This window comes from Nicotiana attenuata, unplaced genomic scaffold (genome assembly GCF_001879085.1).
Source record: "Nicotiana attenuata strain UT unplaced genomic scaffold, NIATTr2, whole genome shotgun sequence".
In the NCBI taxonomy this organism is placed as follows: Eukaryota; Viridiplantae; Streptophyta; class Magnoliopsida; order Solanales; family Solanaceae; genus Nicotiana; species Nicotiana attenuata.
The window spans coordinates 181,846-205,902 of NW_017671194.1; the positions used below are offsets into that span (position 1 = coordinate 181,846).

General features: G+C 35.3%; 2 protein-coding genes across 2 annotated transcripts; one reads left to right on the forward strand and one right to left on the reverse strand.

Moving 5' to 3' along the window:
- Positions 1-1,651: 1,651 nt before the first annotated feature.
- LOC109206589 (hippocampus abundant transcript 1 protein-like) lies at positions 1,652-8,113 on the forward strand. The gene is made up of 14 exons (XM_019369426.1): positions 1,652-1,895; positions 4,624-4,735; positions 4,826-4,938; positions 5,355-5,477; positions 5,578-5,780; positions 6,189-6,264; positions 6,508-6,594; positions 6,740-6,820; positions 7,031-7,063; positions 7,149-7,202; positions 7,284-7,325; positions 7,446-7,524; positions 7,606-7,676; positions 7,846-8,113. The coding sequence occupies exons 1-14, from the start codon at positions 1,731-1,733 to the stop codon at positions 7,903-7,905; spliced, it is 1,299 nt and encodes a 432-aa protein (XP_019224971.1). The 5' UTR covers positions 1,652-1,730; the 3' UTR covers positions 7,906-8,113.
- Positions 8,114-9,930: 1,817 nt separating this feature from the next.
- LOC109206590 (F-box protein SKIP1-like) lies at positions 9,931-12,054 on the reverse strand. Its single transcript, XM_019369427.1, has 2 exons — positions 11,500-12,054; positions 9,931-10,540 (listed from the first exon to the last, which is right to left on the reverse strand). The coding sequence occupies exons 1-2, from the start codon at positions 11,946-11,948 to the stop codon at positions 10,129-10,131; spliced, it is 861 nt and encodes a 286-aa protein (XP_019224972.1). The 5' UTR covers positions 11,949-12,054; the 3' UTR covers positions 9,931-10,128.
- Positions 12,055-24,057: the final 12,003 nt, after the last annotated feature.

The window sequence follows — 24,057 nt, forward strand, 5'->3', positions numbered from 1 at the left end:
CAAGTTCCAAATAGAAAAGCAGACCTATTTCAAGTTCCAAAATAAAATTCCGAACCCGATAGCCACAAAGTCAACCTACGGTCAAACTTAGAGAAACTTATAAACCTCAAATTGCCAACTTTCGGATCATTTTCACGAATACGAACCTATTGGAGCCATCAAAACACCGTTCCAGGTTCGTTTTCACAAAAGTCAAACTTCGGTCAATATTTTTAACTTAAGCTTCTAAACCAAGAACCAAATTAAATAGTCTAAATCAACCCAAGACCTCCCCGAAACGAAATTAACCATCCCCGCAAGTCATAAAACTACAAATACATATACGAGAAGCTTCAAAAGGGGAAACGGGGCTCAAATACTCAAAATGACCGGTCAGATCGTCACAACATTGGAATGGAATCAAACACATATTGCGATATTTGAAAGGGACTACCGATATGGGCTTGTTTTACGGCAACGATTACAGCCCCGGATCTTGTTAGTTATGCCGATGCTGGGTATTTACCTGACCCACACAAGGCTCAATCTCAAACAGGTTATGTGTTTACATGTAGAGGCACTGTCATATCTTGGCGATCGACTAAGCAGTCAATTGTGGCTACTTCATCTAATCATGTTGAGATAATTGCTATTCATGAAGCAAGTCGAAAATGTGTGTGGTTGAGGTCTATAACACATCTTATTCGAGAAAAATATAGTTTGAAGTGTGACAAACTACCCACGATTTTGTATGAAGTCAATGCAGCATGCATAGCCCATTTGAAGGGAGGATTCATAAAAAGAGATAGGACAAAGCACATTTCACCAAAGTTATTTTTCACACATGATCTTCAAAAGAATGGTGATACCAATGTGCAACAGATTCGTTCAAGTGATAATATGGCTGATTTGTTCACCAAATCTCTACCGACGTCAACCTTCAAGAAGCTAGTGTACAAGATTGGGATGCAAAGGCTTAAGGATGTGAATTGATGCTCCCATCAGTGGGAGTTAATACGCGTTGTACTCTTTTTCCCTTACAAAATTTTGTCCCACTAGATTTTCCTTGCAAGATTTTTAACGAGGCAACTAAAGGGCATATTTCTAAACATATGTACTCTTTCCTTCACTAGAATTTTTTCCCACTGGGTTTTATTTTAGTTAATGTTTTAATGAGACACATTATCTATTGAATAAACATTCAAGGGGGAGTGTCATAAATAGAATTGTATTTAAGGTGAATGTGAATCTTTTAGGGAGAGCTTGTTACTTCGTGGCTAAGTCACTTTTCCCCTATAAATAAAGGGGCTTAATTTATCCGATCCATTGTAAATTATCTCAAAAATCAATAAAATTCTCTCTCTTTGTCTTTGCAATATTCTTCTTTTCTTTATTGTTTTATTTCAATACCAAAATTTTTCCTTTGGTCACCTTTGTGTTTGGCTGGGAAATCAAACTAGTACTAGGTCCTTAATAAACAAAAAGAAAAATAATACTCCCTAAAAAGTAAAAGATACGTACCTTAATAAATTCAAGAATTGATATAACGGTTGCATCGTCACACCAAACCAGAAGGACTAAGAATTGATGAGTTGGTCACCTTGTGGCTGCTGAACAAGTGTCCACCGCCCTGCCCCATTACCCTTTACATTATTTACTATATCTTCATTCACGTATTCCCATAAGTCCAGCTCGAGAGAACAAATCACAAAACAGAAGCTTAGTAAATTAGAACGGAGAAATACAGAAAGATGGATAAGTTGGGAAGTTTGAAGCACCTGTTTGTGACGGTATTTATGTCGCAGTTGGCGACGTTCCTGGTAACTCCGGCCATGCCTGATGTAACAATGATGGCACTGTGCCCTGGTCAAGACCAGTGTTCTCTCGCCATTTACCTCTCTGGTTTCCAACAAGCGGTCTGTCTCTACTCTTTACATCCTTGATTATCATTCTACATATTCCGCTACTTTAACTAGGAGTAGTATATATCTCTCTCGTAGCCATTTGAGTTACTGCTACTAGTATTAATTTACATGACTATTTAGGGTGATGACCGTTTACTCAAGTCTTATGTTTGGTGAACTACTCTTCATAAATCATGTCCTAGATTCCTTTAAAAGTTTATTCCTTGTTATTTCATTTTACCTTTTCAAATTTACGATCCCCCCCAAATTTATAGTTTAAACCCTGAAATAAAATTTTTGATAGGAAGTCTTTTACCCCTTTAAATCTACTCGAGACGAATCCAAATTAGTGTAGAGCAATTAATTTCAAATATCAGATGCCAAAACAATAGAAAAGAGGGCTAAGTGCGAAACAATATCCATGTACTGTTTTCTTTTGGCGTGGGAGTGGAGTGTTTTTTTGTAAGAGCACTAGATTATTCATGTCGCCAATCAATTCCGAAACTGATACTACCATATACTCCCTCCCTTCCATATTATATGAGGTACTTTTCTTTTTAATCTATTCCAAAACAAATGACACATTTCTAAATTTGGAAATAATTCAACTTTAAACTCTTTATTTTACCCATTTACCCTAAATGAGAAGCTTTTATAGCCACACAAATGACATTGCCCCACAAACCTTTTACCCCTTAAGCTTCTAAGACCACAAGTTTCAAAAGTTGTCTTTTTTTTTCTTAAACTCCGTACCGAGTTAAAATACCTCATCTAATATGAAACAATATTATTTATTTTCCTTAATTTATCATTATAGACATAAGTGCATCATGGCGGATCAGGTCATGAGAATGTATGTCTATCCATATGTGTGACGCATTCATGAGACTTCTGTTTGTTTTAAAATGCTGAAAAATAAAGAACGATTTTGAGTCGTAAAAAGAAAAGAAAAAAAAAAGGATAAACTGTTGGTTTGCATGAAAGTTACACGTGGATGTGCGTGGCAAACTTTTAGATATCCGTTAAGCGTTTTGCCGCACTTAATGTGAATGGTTCTATGGTAGTTTCGATATTCAATTACGTAATCGCCAAACTATTAGTAACTGATTTTATAGAGCATGAGAGGAAAATTGGATATTTTTTTCTTACTTTTTGGCATAATATAAATTTTTTTCCCTTTCTGGTGAACACTTTTCATAACCTTTTTTGCTTTAAAATTTCATGTACGTACTTCTATTTTATGTAAACTATTTTCTTGTTGAAACTTTCAAATTTTTTACGCTTTCTCTAATAACTTTCCAGATTAATCTTTTCTTAAACAAAAGTCCACCTGTCCAGATTAATCTTTAAGCATTCAAATTCATTTAACTATCCCATGTAAAACTTTCAAGTGGAATTTTTCTATCAAACTAAATTCAACTATTATTCCAACTATTATATGACTGGACACAAAATTTAAAAAATAAATGGAACTTTCAATACATAAGCTAAATACAAAAAGTATCAAAATTGCTCCAATTACATTCAACAATTAAATGTGTGGTGGAGTTACAAATATCTTTTTTTCTCTCTTAGTAAAGAATGAAATTTTATATGATCAAAGTGAATCCAAACAAGTTATTTTAGTAAGAGTAAAATGGGAATGGTAATTCTAGATGGTTTCTAAATAGAGAATATGCTATTCTTTTCTATACAGATTATAAAAGAGTGTCACACAAAGCTAGAAAAGAATAGTTTGTGTTTATCACTTATCTAATGTGTAAACATTATGATCATCAAACAAAATACGATAAAGAAAGTACTCTATCTATTACTCCTACTATGTTTTATATGTCATTCTTTTTTTTTCTTTTTTCTCTTTCTTGGGGTGGGGTGGGGGTGGGGGGAGGAGGGGATATATTCCAAAAAGATTGATACCATTTGTATTTAGAATGTCATCAAGTTTAAACTTCATATAGCAAGATAAATATCATGGCATGTTTAAGATCATAAGTTTAACGAGAATTTTTTTCGGAAATATTGTACCCAGTCAAACACCGATATATATAAAAATAAAATAAAAGATAGAGAGTAATATTTTGGAACTATATGTTATTAGTTGTTTTCCATGTACTTATTGAACTGTTAGCATTCTAAGACTTTCTTACACAGTTGAAAATGCTTTCTTTATGGTGTTCATGGAAAATCTTGCAAATCTTACTAAAAAGAAATTAGGTTTCCAGTAATCAGCTTCTTTGTTCGAAACTTTCAAATTTAGCTTACCCTTTCTCCGAGTTAATAATTCTTGTTAGAATTTGATAGTCAATTTACCCTTTTTCAAGGGTTGGATTTTTTTTTTTTTTTACCTTCTTTTTTTTTTAGGGGTTTGGGGGGGGGGGGGGGGGGGGGGGAGGGACGGACGTGGTAGCAAATTACTTCTTCTGACTAGTTATCTAACTTTTGGGGAAATAAAGAGAAAAACCTATCTGTTTTCCTGACTTAGAACTTCCCTCCTGGCGTAGTCATCCACTATTTGCATTTATACCTTAAGACGAAAATTAAAATATTAAGAGCAGTAAAAATTGAATGAGGAAACTTCAAGTCCTGTTCTGTGTCATTTATCTTATTCTGGCTCAATTTGGAGGCCCTAACCCAGCTGGTTTGGTGTTTTGTTGGAGGATCATCTCTAGTGATATGGTGTTTTTGCTATGGTGTTGATATCTGATGTGGTGACTTTCTCCATTTGACCTTGTACATGCAGATGATAGGAATTGGTTTAGTGTTAATGATGCCAATAATTGGGAATTTGTCTGATATCTATGGAAGGAAAGCTATGCTCACAATCCCCGTTACTCTGTCCATCATTCCCCCAGGTTCTACTTCAATACGTCATTCCTGCTGTTTCTGCAGCAGTTTCTTTATAGTACTAAATTACAAATACTAACTGAAGTCACAATTGGCAGTCATATTGGCATATAGGAGGACCAAGAACTTTTACTATGTGTATTATGTGCTCCGGACGCTCACTGGCATGATATGTGATGGTGGTATTCAGTGTGTGGCCCTTGCTTATGTGGTAATTATTTTGTTCACTACATTCTATTTCGCTTTTTTTTCAGTCAACTTGCCTCATATAATAATCTACTTTTTTCCCTTGGTGAACCTTGAATTAAGGCAAGTCCATTAGAGGTTGATTTATGACATTTTATCTTGAAATGGATATTACCATTGAATCAAGTCTCTAAAAAGGCCTGCCTGAAGAATTCATTATTTAGTGTATCCAACGATCTCTACGACTTAGCAGATAAAAATGAGTTAAATCAGCCAGATTGTAGTAGGTCGCAGTAAAAAATAACCGGACAAAATCAAGTACATTATATGTCATGGAAACTAATATGTACCTAAGTTTTCTACTTTACCCACGTGACATTTTCTTAGCTGACAATGTTACGATGAAGACTTTGTCTCAATCTTTTGTTTCTGCCCTTTCAGGCAGACAATATGTCACGAGCAAAGCGTGCCTCTGCTATTGGAATTTTGGCTGGTGTTGGATCTGCTGCATTTGTCTGTGGAACTTTAACTGATCACTTTCTCTCCACTTCTCAGATATTTCTGGTCCTTCTCTAAAATTTTAAAATACTCGTTTTTAGCTTGGTTGTGTTCTGGGAATCTAGTTGTGGTTAGTCTGACCTTATGCTGCTCTTTATTGATAAAGGTAGCAGCAATTGCATCAACAGTTGCTGCTGTATACATGCAAATTTTTTTAGAGGATACAGCTTGCTTTGAAGATTCTATTGAGCAGCCAATTTTGAAAAGTGAAATGGAAAATGATGAATTGGATTGCGAGACAGCAAAGAATGTAAAGGTGTTCAAGAAAGTTCCATCCCTGAAGGATATTATTTGCTTTCTTAAGAAGAGGTAAGATAGTACGCGATTATATCATCATTTCTTCTGTCAATAGAAGCACTATTAGGTGTCGAGTCATCTAGCTAAATATTAAGTGTTAAGAGACGTATGCAGCTAAAAAAATCCTCAGCTACAGTCATATATTCAACCCAGATCTCCCCTGTCCTTCCTCCCTAAGGAGCAGGTTTGATATGGAGACTGAGTTTCTGCAAGAACTAAAGATCTTGCACTAAATGGAGTACCATTCCATTTTAGCTTCCATCTTCTGTGTTATCTGCATTAGGATATATTTGCGAGTACTCTGTAAAAAAAATGTTTTCCTTTTGGCTTAGTCTGTTTTCAGTTAACTTTGCCATCATTCATTAAAGCATAGAACCGTGTGAAGAAATATGATGGCAATTGTTGGCTGTCTTGTTGCAGTGCTACTTTTTCACTTGCAGCATCTGTTGCTTTCTTGAATAGTCTTGCAGAAGGTGGAGAACAAGCTCCATTTCAGGTATTTTTTCTTTTTTACTTTCTTAAGTGTAAGTTGGTCATTCATTGATGAAAGGGAAGGTATAAGCATTTCATATATTCAGAATAAAATAAGTCCTTGAAACTTTGACATGTTGAAAACTGGTTCATCTCGAGATAAGCTTGGGTACATGATAACATGAAGCTTCATCAGCAAATGGAGCTTCTGGAAGGCCGCTCTAACTTCTTTCAATCATATGATAGCGTCTTTAATTGTTCCCTGCAGTACTTCTTAAAGGCTCGATTTCACTTCAAGAAAGATAACTTTGCTGATGTGATGCTTATAGCCAACATTTGCTCTGCAAGTTCTCAGGTATTTTTCGTTAATTTTTTTTATTATTATTGTTTATATACCATTAAGTTTTGGTGCTAGTTTTTTTTTTGTCACTTATTTCTTTCTAAGCTTCAGATGGTTATATTTTGTGTATTAACTTTTGGAAGTTCGCAAAATCATGCAGTTGCTCCTCATGCCTATGTTGGCTCCTCTTGTAGGAGAGGAGGTTCTGCTATGCTTAGGACTGACTGCTGGATTTACAAACGTATGTGAACACTTAACACGTATTTTTTCAGGAATTTTGTGTTCAAGTCACCCTCATGATCCAATGCCTACTATGGAATACACTAAGCACATAGGCATAGATTTGATCCGCCCTCCTCTATACACTAAGCACATAGGCATAGATTTGATCCGCCCTCCTTTAGAGGAGGGCAAAGACTAATTTTCAGTCTGTTTTTACCTAATTCTGCAGCTGCTTATTGACAGTATAGCACGGTCAATTTGGGTAAGCGTTCAAACATTGTGCTCCAATTTTCTATTTGTGGATTCATGCTTCAAGCATGTTGACTTCATAATGGCATGATTTTCAGATCCCTTATACTGCTGCATTGCTGCCTATTTTCACCTCCCTTGTGAAACCCTCTGTGAGTTTTTCAGGCGTACATTCACTTTGTCGTTTTCTTTCCTCTACCTATGATGGTTGATGGATGTTTTGTAATGTGTAGCTTCAAAGCATTGTCTCAAAACAAATTGGGCCTAATGAACAGGTACTAGTTGCAGTAATCTGAGAATTAGACTAATTAATGGGTGGATATACGCGAAGCTGACATCAAATTTTAGTAAAAATGCATTCTGACAAGTATCAATGTTTCTTGTTCTCCTACTAGGGAATTGCTCAAGGTTGTATTTCAAGTATAAGTTCCGTAGCTAATATTCTCTCCCCCTTAATGTATAGTCCTCTAACAGGTAAATCAAAGTGCTATGTGCACTATAGCAAAATATTTTCTCTCTCCATATGAACCTAACACTTACCATTTGGTTTTCCAGCCTTGTTCCTTTCAGAGAAAGCTCCTTTTCCATACCCTGGCTTTAGCATCCTGTGCATTGGCCTTGCTTGGGTAAGTACATTTATAAACAAGCCGATGATTTCAATGTGAAAATTACTTAGTGAGTGGGGATGTTCCAGATCGAGAGCTATTTAACAACCCAAAAACTGGCTGCGATCTTCTAGTTTCTAAGCCTATTTATCGGATAGCTGGGTGAATTTTGTGTTTTCCGTGTGTGCAGTTGATAGCCATTATTCCCAGTGCAATGATAAAGACAATTCCTCTCATCTCAAGACAGTAACAACAGCAGTAGAATATAACTTTTGTGTGGGATGAAAAGCCAAAGATGAGAACCCTATTAGAACATCCCATAGGCTGACAATTTTGCAAGAAGATATTTTGCCACTTCTTGCAGAATCACTTGGAATGCGCTTTCTCTCATTGTAGTGTAACTGAACACACGTTCCTCTTTAGTGAATATTGTTTTCGTCAACTATATATTTTTTTTATCCGCTATTGCTATCTTAGTTACACCAGCTAAATTACTACCAGCTGTTATGATTTCTCATAACAGGTCTCTTTTGTTTTGTTGTTTACTGGCACAGGAAATACACGTGATTTATGAAAGAAAATGATCAAAATGGTCCTTAATGTATGGAGGTTGGACTATTCTAGTCCTCGATATATATCACCTAAAGAAATAGTCTGTAATATATACAAAAGGTGGACATTATTGGTCCTAAACCCTAAAATTAATGGAAGAAGTCGCAGAATCCGTTAAACTAACAGGATGAGTCAGTGTGCTTTTTAGATGAACTCTTTTGCTGAAAAAAAATAGTAGAAGATGAGGCATTTGATGTTTCTCTACTGTAGGGCGTTTGGACGGATGCAGAGTGGCTGGCTATATGTGCTTCTCTCTCAATCTCTTCTGTGTTTTTTTTCTCTCGGTCACACATGGCTCTTATCTTAAACTCGCCCTTCGCTTCTTCGCACACAGGAACAATGATCATGGCCTAAGAGACCAGTTCAGCAAGCTATTCTAAGTTTACATCATTAAATGCTTAATAACTTAAAGATCTTTGATAGTTCCTTCTGTGTCTGCTCATTTCTTTAGGCAGGGACTCCAATTTTTACATCTTTTTTAGTTGTAAAAAGAAGATGTGTCCAACACTTTTCTTATTCAGCCAACCCTCGCCTTAAGAGTAGGAAATGGAATTCATTTCAGAGATGCCAGAGGTAAATCTATAAGAGCTGAAATCCTTACAGTTGCTTCTTAGAAGAGGGGATGAGTCATCCATGAATTATCGTACATGTATTCCTCACTCATAAATCTGTGAACGAGGTTGTTTGGAGGCAATTGGGATTGCACAAGCATAAAGAGTTCTCTTTTACTGTTTACCCTGGTAATTTTAACAGATGATTTGAGGGGAACGGTCAATTTTATGGTTGAGAGCCAAAATTGTCTGCTTTTACATCAAGGACTAATTATTTTAAGTAACATATATCAAGGACTAAAATAGTCCAATCCCTATACATAAGGAACCATTTTAATCAGTTTCCCAATTTATGAACCACGAAACTGGTGTAAAATAAGCCAAAACACACAATAGGAACCCTCTAAGAAAATATTGAAGTAACTGATCCACAAAAGACTCCATCACTTTTGTCCAAATCAGAAACACATTGCAAATGTACTCTTGCCTCTGCAAAACTTATTTCAACCTCAAGCTTCAGCAGGTTTCAGTGTCGGAAGCTTGAGACAGAGTTGACATAAAAACTTAAAATAAAAGGGATATACAGCATATCTGAAGCCAGCATGTTCAACTCTCCACTGGCTTCATCAAGAGTTCATCCAGCTCCTCACATTCATGTTCTATGATTGCTCGTGCAAAATGTGTGAAGTGCAAGGCAAGAATCTATTTGTAAACAGTACGACCTTACATACATGAACACCAACTTGTTTGCTGATGAGCAGATTGACAAGTGCAAAGAATGTAAATCTCTTTATACATTCAAGTCTGGTCACAGAAACTGGCATAGGATACCGGAAGTAAGGTAACCAGCACGAATCTCTTGAAATGGATCCACCTATCTTATTGGTTCTTCTAGGGAATCAACAATAACACTAGACCATGCTAATATTTAAGACAGCAGCAAACTCACACTTTCTATTTCCAGGTTGCTAGAATCTATCATTAGTGTAATTTTAGAATATTTAAACATTTTGTTGCTACAGTAGATATCTCTCTGTAATAGGATGTTTTAAGAACTGCAACTAGTTGTCTTTTCTGTTTGAACTTAAACGCTGTTCTTTTTTAGGCTTATATAAAAAGTAAAACACAAGCTTCTTACAATACAATCTTCAACATAAACCTTTTCCCAAATGTAGATAATTTGGCAGTTGGCAGAAAGTGTACATAAAACAAAAATCATACTGTCATGCAGAATGATAGCCATATAACTTATCTGAGCAAAATGAGCTATGTATCAGCACAATTGGAGAACCATCAAAATGACCAGCGACTCAATCATAGCGAATTTCAGCAATTCGACGATGAGCTCCCTTAATTAGGTACATGTAGCGTACCAACCTTTGGCAGCGCATAATATCCAAATACTCAAGTCTTGAATCACCAGTAACAAGGGTCAGCAGATCTTTGTCCCCAATGCTTGAATCAGAAAGGTTTAAAAGCTTCAAACTTGGGAAGCATTTAACGAGGCTGAATGAGAAAAAAGGTTGCAGAATTCCATTTCGTCTAATGCCTCTGATATTAGGACAGTGGATCCCCATCTTTTCTAAAATCAAGGGGATCATGTATGGTGAATCAGAGAAGTCGACAAGTTCCAGACAGGGACAGCTACGTACAACTTCCAATAAGACTTCTTCAGAGGCATTGAAGGATCCATGAAATGATAGGTGTTTCAAATTTGGACATCTATGAAAAAATAAGAGAGACATTAAAAGTCTTGTGGATTGAGCAAATCCAGCAAATGCAAGAGTAAAATGTTGCAGACATCTCTGTTTAAGTTTTTAGTTGAAGTGGTTCACATTACACGTTACAACAAGTTATCAAAAGCAGGTAATAGGTTCTTGAAAAGTCTCGCCACCCATCAACAATTTTCCGTGTGTTTGGTTCAAGAAGGAAAATTGGATCAGTGTGAGGAGATGTGTTGCATACTTAAAGGGAAATGGACCAAAAATAGCCATCTATTTTATGTACAACAACAACAACAACAACAACAAACCCAGCTTAATCCCATACGTGGGGTATGGGGAGGGTAGTGTGTACGCAGCATTACTCCTGCCCTATAAAGGTAAAGAGGTTGTTTCCAATAGACCTTCGGCAACCATCTATTTTATGTATCCTTGTTTTATCCTTCATTAGACTTTGGAGGTCATTCATACCTTTTTCATTAGGCCCTGGACCGTAAAGTAATTCCAACCTGAATTATAAGGTGTTAGTTTTAAATTATAGTCAAAGTAGATGTATAATTTTGGACATTTACCGAAAGCATTTCGAAGCGTGCTATCCACACTGTTCAAGATGGAGCTAGTTAAAGTCCAGGGACAATTTGCTAACGCAGGAATGCCTCCAAAATAAAAGGGCTGGCAAAGATTAAAATTATTTTTGTAAAGAAGAGGTATAAATTTGTACCTTTATCCTACTTAAAATAAATAAATATAAAATGCACTATCTCGATCAATTTAAGCTTTTTAGTTGAGTCGATTCATACATAACAACATGATATTAGAGCAGAACATGAATTACTACGTGAATTTGGACCTGTTAGAATGAGTGAATAAAATGCCAAATATTTGAATAACTCTTTATATATAAATAACTGAAACAATTAGTTTAGGCAGATAATTTAAAATGAAAAAAAGAGGGCTTACGATCGAGCGATGAGGGAAAGAAGGGCGTCATCATTGGGAGGGCCATCAAGAGAAGTGAGAAAAGGGAAGAAATAGACAGAGATCACGGCGGCTCCACCATCAGCTTTAGCGATGAGAGATTGAAGGCCAAGAACTCCAGATTGAGGATCGCTGCTGCGTCTACCATCAAAAGGGTCCAAAAAAGCTGCGTCATAAGGGAAGGAAGATTTAACGAAGGCATCGACAGCAGCACCAGAGGAAGACAGCGACGGCGGCGGAGGAAATGAGTAGTAAGAGTCGGGAATGAAGGAGGCCCAACAGTGAGGATGGCGAGAGGAGTTAGACCATGATTTGCAGACAAAGGGGAGATTGCAGAGACGATCTTTGAGAGAGGATTTGGAGAATATTGTGACAAGAGCTGTGCTTGGTAGGTTATCCCATGGCCTTTGCCTTTGCCTTTGCTGCTGCATCGTCTTCACTCCAGTCTCTTTTGACTGATGCGGTTGCTGCTTGATTCGTCAATTAAGAGAGTAAAGGTGAGGGATGGGCAAGCTGGAAAAATCTGCATGAGAAGTGAAAAGTGTTTTTAAAAAAATACTTTTTTTTGGTGAGAAGCACTGTGTGTTTCGTAAATTAATTTGAAAAGTATTTTTAAGCAACAATTAGTGTTTGGCCAAGCTGTTAAAAGGTGTCTCTAAGTTTATTTTTCTCAAAAGTAAGCTACTTTTTTCTGCTTCTCAAAAACTGTTTGTGCTTTTACTCAAAAGCACTTTTTTCCTTCAAAAAGCTTGGCCAAACACATTAACTTTGCAGAAAAAAGCACTTTTAACAAAAAAATACTTTTGGCCAAGAAAAAAGCTTGACCAACCAGGCTATCACTATACCACTCAATTTTATACTTTTATAAAGGAGCATCTCTATTCCACTAAAAAAAATGGTAGAACGTACTTTAAGTCTTTTTAAAGAGAAAAAAGGTCGAGTTTTTCCTTTTGTGGGTTAAAAGGACACTTTCAAGGATCAAGAGTTAATGAGGTTTTAAAACATAGTACATCTTTAAGGGGTTATTCGGTAGGATGCACTTGTATATTATAATATTTGTTTGGTATACTTTTTGAACATATGCATTAGTTATGCAAGCATTAGTTATACACCCAGTTTTGGTATTATCTTATGCATAACTAATGCATAGAAAACTATGGTATTAACAATGCAATGGGTTTTAATGCATGCATTAGCTTAGTTAAAGATAAATTGTCCTTTAGAATTTATGCTTGACTAAAATATGCTATTATATTAATGCAAGTTTGAAATAATCCAAGAAAGTAGAAAATAAGATTATATGCCTAGTAAATAAATAAATACTTAGTATATTTCTTTTTTTATATATAAATATTCAGTTCTATACTACAATATAGGTAGACAAATCAAATAATTTTTTTACACCTTTTTCATAAAAAAACATTCCTCTTTCTTTTTAAAAGATAAAGTGATGAACTGGTTATGAGGGTATTTTTGTAAACAGACAATTATTTTAGAAATTATGTAATGCTTCAATACATCAAATCAAACAATGGATAAGAAATATGTCAGCACAGCTAATGTCAACATCACTAAAACCAGCATTACTAATACACCATATTCAGCATTATTCTTCTGCACCCTACCAAACGACCAAGGCTCTTTACTCATCATCCAGTACATCAATGTACATACAGTCTCTTATACCTGATTTGGTTAAGCCGAAAAAATAGCTTATTTTGGAAGTATTTTTTTCAAAAGTGCTTTTCGAAAAAGTACTTTTGGAGGAAAAGAGTTTGTGTTCGGCCAGTTAATTTAAAAAGCATTTGAGCAACAATTTATCTGTCAATAGCATATTATTTATAAATTGTAATTTTTATGTATAAAAATTGTATATAATTTGCTTAAAACATTTTGTTGTACATCTCAACCTGTTGTCTTCATGTCAAAATATTCCATAACATTATCATTGTTTTAATTCTGTAGCTACTGCCTCGTATGTATTGGTGACAACTGTACGTGGCATTTTAAGTCCACAAGCATAAACGGATCATCATTGTTCAAGGTTAGAAAATTCAATAGCTTGCACACATGCTCATTGATGGACAATACATATATACAACACAAAACTACTGCCATGGTAGTTGGCAACATGGTCATGCCAAAATATGCAGATCCTAAGACAATATACACACCAAAAGAAATACAAACAGATATGTTGTCGGAACATGGTGTGAACTTAACGTACATGCAAGCTCGGAGAGCAAAGGAAAAGGCTCTGCAATTTTTGAGAGGTCATCGTGCTGAATCATATAGTCGTCTACTGAGTTACTTGTATATTTTGGAGAAGTATCCGTGGCCGGTAATAAAATTGCAAAAGGCTAAAGATGAATGTTTCTGATATGCATTTGTTGCTCTTAATACATCCATCAGGGGTTGGAAACATTATAGGCCAGTTGTAGTAGTCGATGGCACCATCTTGAAATCAGCATATAGGAGCATCATGCTAACAACTAGCACAATGAATACATCAGGTAATTCTTAATCTCAGTTAGTATTCTATTTAATATATGTAGATTAATTGGAAGATTATTGTATTCAAGTTGTTTCTGAAAATAAATTTTGATGTTTTCAAGTTTATTACTTAATTAATTTTTGTAATGTCATGTGATAGGTAGCATATTACTACTTGCATACACCGATATTGATTCATAAAATGACGCATCATGGAAATAGTGTTTTGAGCAATTTAAATATTCATATGGTAAAAAATCAAATATGTATGTTGTTTCGGACCGGAATGAGAGTATATTGAAGGCAACAATAACTATTTATACCGGCATCCCACATTATTCTTGCATGTGGCATATTTAGACAAATATAAGGATAAAGTTCAAGAAAGGTCATCTAAAGTTAAGTGAATTGTACTTTACCACGGGATGATCATACACTCTTGATTAATTTTATGAAAGAATGTCAAAGATTAAAGAGATAGAAACTACAATACTAAAAGTTATAACCAACAATGAAAAAATAGGAGGAGGAAGGAAAAACTCATAGAAGAATTCCCCACCTTGCTCCTATTGTGTCTCTGCCTCCTTAGGTCGAATCTGTGTCAAAGTCCAACTTGTTAAAATACCTTTTTTCCATTTATATATACCAAGTAGGGTCGGGACCAAACAATTATACCTTCTCCTACGCGAAAAAGGATAATTTTTTAGGTTTGGACGCTCGCGGTCGCAGTCCGGGCGCGGTATTTTCCCAGTGCACTGCCTCAGTCTGCGTCCAGGTCCGCGGTCGCATTTTCGACCGCGTTTTTCACCCTGTTCCGTTTGAATTTGGAAAAATGTAAAATATGAATGTTGTAGCCCTTTGAGTTAGCTTTCCAACCATATATTGTGGAGCCTAAATGGTGTTCTGAGCAAAAAGTTATGTGTATTTTACTAGACAGTGCGCAATATGCCTACTTGAGTCTTCGTTTGTTCTTAACTATCAAATTTGACTCCCGAACACGATCCCGGCTTAATTCGTTGGGCTTTTACTCAGACTTCAAAGCTCCAAATCACTAGAATTCATTCCATAACATCTTTATAGCTCGGAATCACTCCTTCAAGGCATAAAACACACTATTAGTGCAAAACACTCGCGATTAAAGCTCAAACTCAATTAAAATGCAGTAAATTGGAATGTAATAACCGACTAAAATAGGTAATTATAGCCTATCATCAATCGACACGCGTGTAAAAGAATACATATACGATAGTGGTTATCACAAATGATCTCGGGTACATGCAACAGTGAACAGAACATGGACGATGACATCAAATATTGCAGTGTCCTTGAATGCAGTAACCAAATATGCAAGTGAGCTGCCTGTAGTTAAGCTACTAGAGTACATGAGGACACTCCTTGAACGGTCGACTAATGAAAATTATTGAATGCAAAGGGTACTTTTACATACCTTGGGAAAAATACAACAAATATTTGGAGGACAACATGACTTTATCGCATAAGATAAGAGTAAGTTATGGTCCATATAATGAGATCATTGATATCAGTAAACTAAATATATACTGATACTTGTATATATGTTGTTGTATAATTTTAGTTATTTTGTTATTTGTAACTGTTGATAATTTAGCGATGTTTGTAATAAAATTGTGGGTGAGGGCTTCAAAAGATTACATATACTGTGATAGATGGTGTCAAACGCTTCATTATTTGTCTTCAAAACAGGAAATGTAGTTATAGACAATTCCAGCTTGATGAGCTTCCTTGTCCACATGTTTTGGCGGATTTTAGGCACAGAAATGAGTCTTATGAAAACTACTTATCTCCTTATTACACGAGGGAGAGCCTTCTGCTGACTTATGAAATACCAGTGGATCCTCTACCGGATGAAAGCAAATGGGATGTGCCACAACATATAGCAGAAGAAGTTATCCTGCCACGTATTGAAAAAAGACAGGCAGGGAGACCTCAAAAATAAAGATACAAATCATATGATGAAATAAATACAAAAAAGTACAAGGTTTTATGTGGCAACTATGGACAAGAATCTTGTAGGAATGCTCCAAAAAGGAAACAAGAATTGTTGAAGTTTAAGGAATTTTTTTTATTGAGTACTATTGATGAAATAAGCTGATCTTTAAGACATATGCAGTTGTATTTGTTCTCTTCTGGACATATTAGTTGCTCTATAATTTGCAGGGCTAATTTGAATAAAATTTGTCTCCTCAGATGGTTGTTTGATATACAAATTTTTACTCTTAATGCCATTAGTTTGTAATTAGTTTTGCATTAATAACTATATTTATTTATTAATTTAAAGCTTTATTTTAAAAGATTGCCAAATTTTAATAGATATTGTACTAATGTATATTAGTCATAGGCAAAATTGTATTTATTGTATAGAGAAATTGTTTATTGATATTACAACATGTTAGCTAACAGTAGTATTGTATCTTTACTTAAAATATACTTTAACGGTAAAGCTAAACATTTGAGACATACATTTAGACTAATATTTGTTCACAAATTATGTTATGTAAGATCTAATATGCTAGAAAAAAGACAACAAAAAAATTAAATACAAAGGATATTATATAGTATCAATAAGGAAATCAAGTACTAACAACTTTCAACAAAAAATATTCTACAGATGTGTTGATATGTAACTAGGAGAAATCTGGCCAAAAGAACAAACACAGGCAAAACAACTTTAATACAATTCAGTTGCAACTAAACACATTCCCCAAAATTTAGCTGCTGGATTAGCTAGCTAATTTCTTCTGTTCTGGACTCTTGTTCGCTCCCTCACAACTGGTGCACCTTTTCTTCTTGCTAATTTTCCAGTAACCTCACTTCCATTAATTGCACCAAGCTCGTGCTTCTTTTTAGCATAATCCCAAAGGAGCGCTCGATAGCGTCTACTGTGTTGATCAACAGGCTTCCAAGGCTGACATATTCCGCAAAAGCCACCATGTATACACTACAATCACTTCAAAAAATATAATGAGAAAAGCTTTAGCATATACTGTAAAATGAAATTGGGAAAATTGATGGAAAAGCAGCACATACAGTGATCCCTCTTTTTTCTGGGGTATCTCACCGACCAACCATTAAATTTCAAGAGGGTCAGTAACACCTTTTTCAATGTATGCCTTTGTGTTCTTGTAGTTAATTTCTGGGCGTTTACCATAGAAGTCGGTGCATGACAAGTAGAGGGGGGATCATAATAGCAAACTTGTCGACAATAGATTCAACAAGCGTGTGATTACGGGAAGAAACCAAAGAATCATAAACGTATAGAATCCTTTCGGTAATGTCAAACACAGTCAAAAACCAGTGAAATTTCTCTACAATGTTGATGGGCATAATTGCAAAATCAACTTTGTCCCATACAACATTTGCAAGTAATCGGTACCCCCAATCTGTATTCTGATACGACATCCTTCTGTTTGACAACGACAAGCTTTCTATCGGCAGGGAAATTTATGTACTTCTCATAAATTTGTTCTACTTTGTTCTTGAACAAACAGTCAGTGGTTGTAAACCGAGTTCTATTTTCAGGTTCCATACTTTTCTCTCTTTCTCAAATAGTATAAAATAACACAGTACACAATTTCTCACTACATCAGACATTTTATAAATAAATTTTAAACAAAATATCTACAGATATCTAAAAAAATATAAAACTTTAGCTTATTATATTATATCGAGGTATGAACAAACCATATTGTTCTGAATTTGTCCAGGATGTGCCAAAGTATAAAACCAGTCCTTACTATCAACTTTCTCCACTCCAAAATCAACAACAGGTTGAGCAGGTTATCTTTTACAATATAAGGCGCCTTCTTTCTATTTAAAGGTATAAAAAAAGACAAATTAAAATGTACTGGTAAATGGAAATCTGTAAATTCTATGCCCTCCATAATATGAAAAAAGAGTAGAAACTAACCTCCTTGAAACTGCATCGATCCCAAAATATAACCATTTGTCATACCTCTTTTTTCTCCGCAATCCTATTACGAGGTTGAGTTAGAAGAGTTTTTCCAATTAAAGTAATATTTTGAAAAAGAATTATTTATTATTTAGAGTCGCCACTTGGACTTGAGTTTTGGTGTTCCAAGTCATCTTTTATCTTAAATCCCTTATCAAAAGGAATGATTGATTCCTAATTTATGGTCTACGAAAAAAATAGAAGACTGAGTAAGGAATTCTGTTAACCGAGAGGAAGGTGTAAGGCACCCCTCGAGTCCCATGGTTTTAGCATGGTCGCTTCATTGACTAATGTAAGGCTTAAATTAATTTTTTAGCTATTCTTGTATTTTATTGATTATGGCTTATCTATTACCGCTTAATTAATTATTGTATTTTTTTTATGTGTTCACCTAAGTGCGGTACGCACACAAGATATTTTTCTTTGATGTTGGATGTTAAACCAAGGTACGGGAATGTACACATGGTTAAAACATAATTATTTTAAATTTAAGGGCATCGAGACGCTGGAATGCACACATGATCCTTTTATTATTTAAGCGTGTCAATCCAAGGTTCGGGTATGAACACATAGGCTAATATTGAAAGCATCTAAAGTTTTCTAGCCTATTTATAGTATTTCATTCCTAAGCTTGAGATTATTGTGAAAGTTCAAAGTCATGGAATGGATTTATGGAGAAGTATGGAACTTAATTACCACGATTATTTACAAAAAGAGTTACTTTACTAAGTTATGAAAATATTTGCCATTATGATTATGGGAGAAATATGAACTAGCTTATAAATTTGAGATTTTTTCTTTTCTATACCATATATGAAACCTTATTACCAAAAATGTTCATAGTTTCTAATTTATTCGCCGTGTCCACATTTTTTCTACAGTTATTATACCAATAATTAAATACTAATTAATAGTAGCTGAATCTTCCTAATTTATCGAGCTAAAATTGAGGAACAGAATATTCTAAAAAGATTTGGCGTAAATCAGATCAAATCATATTCTTCCAGATATTCCTATTTAGGCGCGCTACAATTATGGAAGTAAATATTCTTCCAGATATTTTCCACCATTGATAGCCATTAAAAAGCTTGAAAGCTTTGAATTCAAATTTGGGTTTTCGAAAATCATTATTTGTTTGGATTGGGTGTTGTTGAAAATAATCGGGAATATGGTTTGGAGTTTATATCTCAATTTGAGGGGTTTTGGTGAAGATTAGACTTGGTTTTGACTGAAATTCAGATTGAAACTCGAAGAAGAAGAAGAAGACATATTGCAGAAATTGTAGATAAATTGTAGATAAACTGTAGATAAATTGTAGATTATCTACAATTGTAGATAAATTGTAGATAAATTGTAGTAGTAGAAGAAGAAGAAGAAGACAAAGCTTCAGCTCTAGAGCTGAAGTTCGTCAGTTACAAAATAAAAACTTCAGCTCTAGAGCTGAAGTTCGCCAGTTACAAACAAAACTTCAGCTCTAGAGCTGAAGTTTTTACCCAGTTTGTAGATATTTTGTAGATAAATTGTAGATTATTTGTATTCTGATTGTAGATGAATTGTTTTCTGTTTTCACAAATCCAAAACGACTAAAACTTCTACGAAATCTTCTGCAAAAAACAGTCTACAATTTATCTACAAATTATCTACAATTTTTCTATAATTTATCTACAATTTCTGCAATATGTCTTCTTCTTCTTCTTCTTCGAGTTTCAATCTGAATTTAAGTCAAAACCAAGTCTAATCTTCACCAAAACCCCTCGAAATTGAGATATAAACTCCAAAACATATTCCCAATTATTTTCAACAACACCCAACCAAAACAAATAATGATTTTTGAAAACCCAAATTTGAATTCAAAGCTTCAAAGCTTTTTAATGGCTGTCAATGGCGGAATTGCTGCTCTCTTGTCTCTTTGAAGGTTTGTTCTTCTTCATTGAGAAAATTTGAAGCTGAAGGTAAATGTGTGTATGAACTTTGAAGATTTGACTTCAATTTTGATGAACTTTGTTGTTCTTCATTGATGAACTTCAACTGGAGTAAAATGGGGAACCAACTTTCTTGAAGGGTTTCTTCAATTTTCTGTGAATTTAGAGGGAGAATTTGGTTTCAGAAGGTGAAAAATGGTAAAAAGAACGTGGGTATGGGTAAAACGTGGGTGGGACTGAGAGGTTAGGAGAGAGAAACGTGCAGATTCCTTTAATTAAGGAGTAAAAAATGTACAATTAATTATATCCTTAATTAATTATGGTATATAATTGGTAATTTGGTATACTAAGTGTAATTAAGTCAAACCTTAAACATTAAGGGTAATAAGGTTTCCTATGTGGCACAGGAATGTAAAAATCTCTATAAATTTTATTATCATGGACCTGGCCGAATCTTATCATTTAGCCCATTTGTCTATGTTCAAACTTAAATTTACTTCTGGCTAAACTATACTGCCCATTAATCAACAATAAAAAAACTTCTCATAGTATATTAAAACATAATTGGCATGCAACTTATCGTTATTGAAGTTTTGCAACATAAATAAGCATTTCTAATTACCATTAAACTTATCTAGGCAACGAAACCATCCAAACAGTATAGAAACTAATAATCAAAAGAAGCAAAGAGAATAAACTATCCAAATCCAAGCTCATGTTTTATAAAGCCAGAACCAAATATAAATAACATTAAAATCAGATCGCGATGGAAAAGAGAAGGCATATATACAATAACTGAATAACTCAGAAGAAACAATATTATATTTTTATTCACGAACATAAAATGAAACAGTGTAGAATTGGACCTTAATGGAGCTAGAAAAAGGGGACAGTGAACAGGAACCACGACCTCAAACGGAAACCTCCAACCGGCGATCTCGACGCCGACGAACTCAACTTTCGGAGCTGCTGTTTTTGTGCTAAAAAAAGAGAGGATGTTTTCGACCGAGTTTTTCGGCAGATTTTGGGGTGTTTTTGAAGCTGCTTTCAGCTGAGTTTAGGTGACCAAACAGTGAGGTTTTAAAGCTGATCTATGGCAGGAAAACATGAGCTATCATTGCCTTCAAATGATAAAGAGCTAAGCATGAGAATGGCGGTGGAAACAAAATGTTCTTTGGGTGGAAAACGCTGCTCACTCTTTTATTGTCCGGCTCTTCCTGAAATGTATACCCTCATCATGCCACACTAATCAGTAATACCACTTCCTTAATCATCTGAAACTGCCCGAGCTGCCTAAGAATCTCATGACCTTCCTTTCAGGACTTAACCGTGACATTACACACGCAATTCTCAATCCTCTACAACATACCGCATGCACCATACTATCCTAGGATAATATGAGAACTTCATACCCCTTCCGAGCCACAAACAACTATGTACTCAACTAACCAAGAACTTTCCATTGATCCCATCTAGAAGAAAATCACTATACCTCCCATGCTCCTCATGCCCATAGAACATATACATCTCCAACCGAGGTAGAAACCANTTTTTCTTTTATTAAATTAGAATTACGTAATAAGTATTAAGACAAAAATATTAATTAACTAACTCTAGACTAACATTATATATATATATATATATATATATATATATTTGTAGTTTTTAATTTTCTTAAATAAAACCTATTAAGAGTAAGATAAAAGTTTAAAATATCAACATTAGACCTAAAAGAAATATTTACACTAAAATAGTATAGAATTTGGGTGTGGTAAAAAATTAGTTGTTCACAGCATGCCCCTCTTTGCTTGGAAACATGGAGAGTTTTCAGGCAAAGAAAATGAACAAGGTGACTGATTTTTGACCTCACTATTATTTGAAAAGGAGAAGATAAAAGAAAAAAATTTGACCGAGCCTTGGTTTTAGGCAGCCTACATATCCCGGGTTGTAAGGGAATCAGGACACGTGTAGTTCAAGTGAAAGAAGAGTGATGGAGTATTCTTAGAGGGAGAGTCGAGTGAAGTTCCGTCGAGGTTTCGATCCGCGGTTCCTACTATTACATCAAAATGAAAAGAAAATTACTTACTCTTGAAATCTAAGAGTTACAAAATTCCTATATATATGTCATATGGAGTCTTGTCTTGATTCTTGACTTGCTTCTCCCATTGACTTTAGAATGAAACTTGATGCTCTCGATGCAACAGACTATGTAATATTATCGCATGCTTGTTTCTTGATCAGATGATGGAAGATGGATCTTGACCATATGTCTCTGCATGCATTACGTCAAAGCTGATTGCGACTTGTATTGGGATAAACATTCCACTTTCTCTGGAAAGAACTGAAATCTTATTTTTTGCACATCCAATCCGTGCTTTGCAGAAAAACCTACAAGCCATCACAAACAAACAAAACGAACAAAAATTTTCTGCCCCAGTTTGCACTAGGAAATTTTTTTGAGTTATTGAAAACACATTAAACTATCTTTGCTATTGCAGAATAAAGAATTGAAAAAGACATATTTTTTAAAATAATAGGGAATGTTATACCCTGTGTTAACAAGAAGGAAGGCAACCAGGGGATGCAGTACCATGTGTTGACGATAAGTTGAGGCTCGTGGGCACTTTAGGATGTTACTAGGGAATGTCGTACCCTATGTTGGCAGAAAGTAATGCAGCCAAGGGATGCAGTACCCTGTGTTGACAATAAGGTGAGGCTCATGGCACTCGGGATGCTACTAGGGAATGTCGTACCCTATGTTTGCAATAAAATGAGGCTCGTGGCGCTCTGAAATGCTACTAGGGGATGTCGTTCCCTATGTTGGCAGAAAATAATGCAGCCAGGGGATGTAGTACCCTGTGTTGGCAATAAGACGAGGCTCATGGAACTCTAGGATGCTATTGGAGAATGTTGTACCCTATGTTGGCAGAAAAAATACAACCTGGGGATGTAGTACCCTGTGTTGGCAATAAGGTGAGGCTTTTGGCACTCTGGGATGCTACTAGGGAATGTCGTACCCTATGTTTGCAATAAAATGAGGATCTTTTCTCTATAATATTCTGCTAGGGAATGTCGTACCCTATGTAGGTAGAAAGTAATGCACCCAGGGGATGTAGTACCCTGTATTGAAGATATGGTGTTGATTCCCTATAATGAAACTAAAAATAACATGATTGCATGCATATTGGAAGAAAATCATGGATTTGAGAACTTCACTTGGTGGTGTTCGTCTTTCCACGAACTGTTTCCTAAAATTGTTCTGTTCCTATTCTGAACAAAGAAAGATTCGTTAGTTTTAAAATGGTGGTCTATTTGTGGATTTGATTATTTCAATCTCTTGATCTCGACTCATCTTCTTTAATGATTTCAACTGCAACTGATTATTCCCTGAATACCAACTGTATTTCTGACTCTGGAGAACCTTTAGCTTTTCCAAACTTTGCCATGACGGTACTTACCCTTTTTCAACATTATGTTGCCTTTATGGGCATTTCGCTTTTGACTTCTTTCTTCCAAATTCTTCAATTTCAGAGCATTGGGAGACCTTTGGGTATTCAACTTTACCAATGACTGTTAGTCACGTGGAGCTTAACCTTTCAGCTTATTTTGCCTTTGTTGGCGCTTCAATTTGATTTTCTTCTTCCAAGTTTTCAATTTCAAAACATCGGCCAATCATGGTCAGTTGGGGTCGACTTGATGCCCTTACCGAGGCTGGGTGCCTTCTTGAACATTGGTCATGTCAAACAAAATCCCGGTAAATCAATCTTGCCATCCTTTCTTTGTCTTAGTTTCAGAACAGAATTAGACCGAAAAGGATTCAAAGAAAAACAAACAATGAAATGGACAAAACTTAGACGAGAGGTATCCCTTTCGGGAAAAGGAAAGAAGGACTTATCCGGAATACATGCAGACTTCAATGAACATGACATGCCTCTTGGACTGGATGCCTGATCTGTGTAAACTGTCCAACTCTCAGAAATTCATCACAACTCATGTTTTCAAACGAAGAAACCTTGCTAGGGTTCTGTTGATGCTGAACGGTCGTGAGGATCCTCTTTTTAATTAGTGGCGCCCTTTGCGGGTTTTCACCTGCTAACCTCTCTTGTTTCTCTTCTCACTGTTGCCTTGTAACGCTCT

Bases quoted from the DNA above. Each gene is read 5' to 3' on its own strand.
- LOC109206590 (XM_019369427.1), bottom strand. From the start codon at position 11,948: ATGCAGCAGCAAAGGCAAAGGCAAAGGCCATGGGATAACCTACCAAGC. The intron at 10,541-11,499 runs GTAAGCCCTCTT...ATTTTTTCATAG, and splicing joins CTTTCCCTCATCGCTCGATC to ATGTCCAAATTTGAAACACC.
- LOC109206589 (XM_019369426.1), top strand. From the start codon at position 1,731: ATGGATAAGTTGGGAAGTTTGAAGCACCTGTTTGTGACGGTATTTATG. The intron at 5,781-6,188 runs GTAAGATAGTAC...GTCTTGTTGCAG, and splicing joins ATTTGCTTTCTTAAGAAGAG to TGCTACTTTTTCACTTGCAG. The intron at 6,265-6,507 runs GTATTTTTTCTT...TGTTCCCTGCAG, and splicing joins GAGAACAAGCTCCATTTCAG to TACTTCTTAAAGGCTCGATT.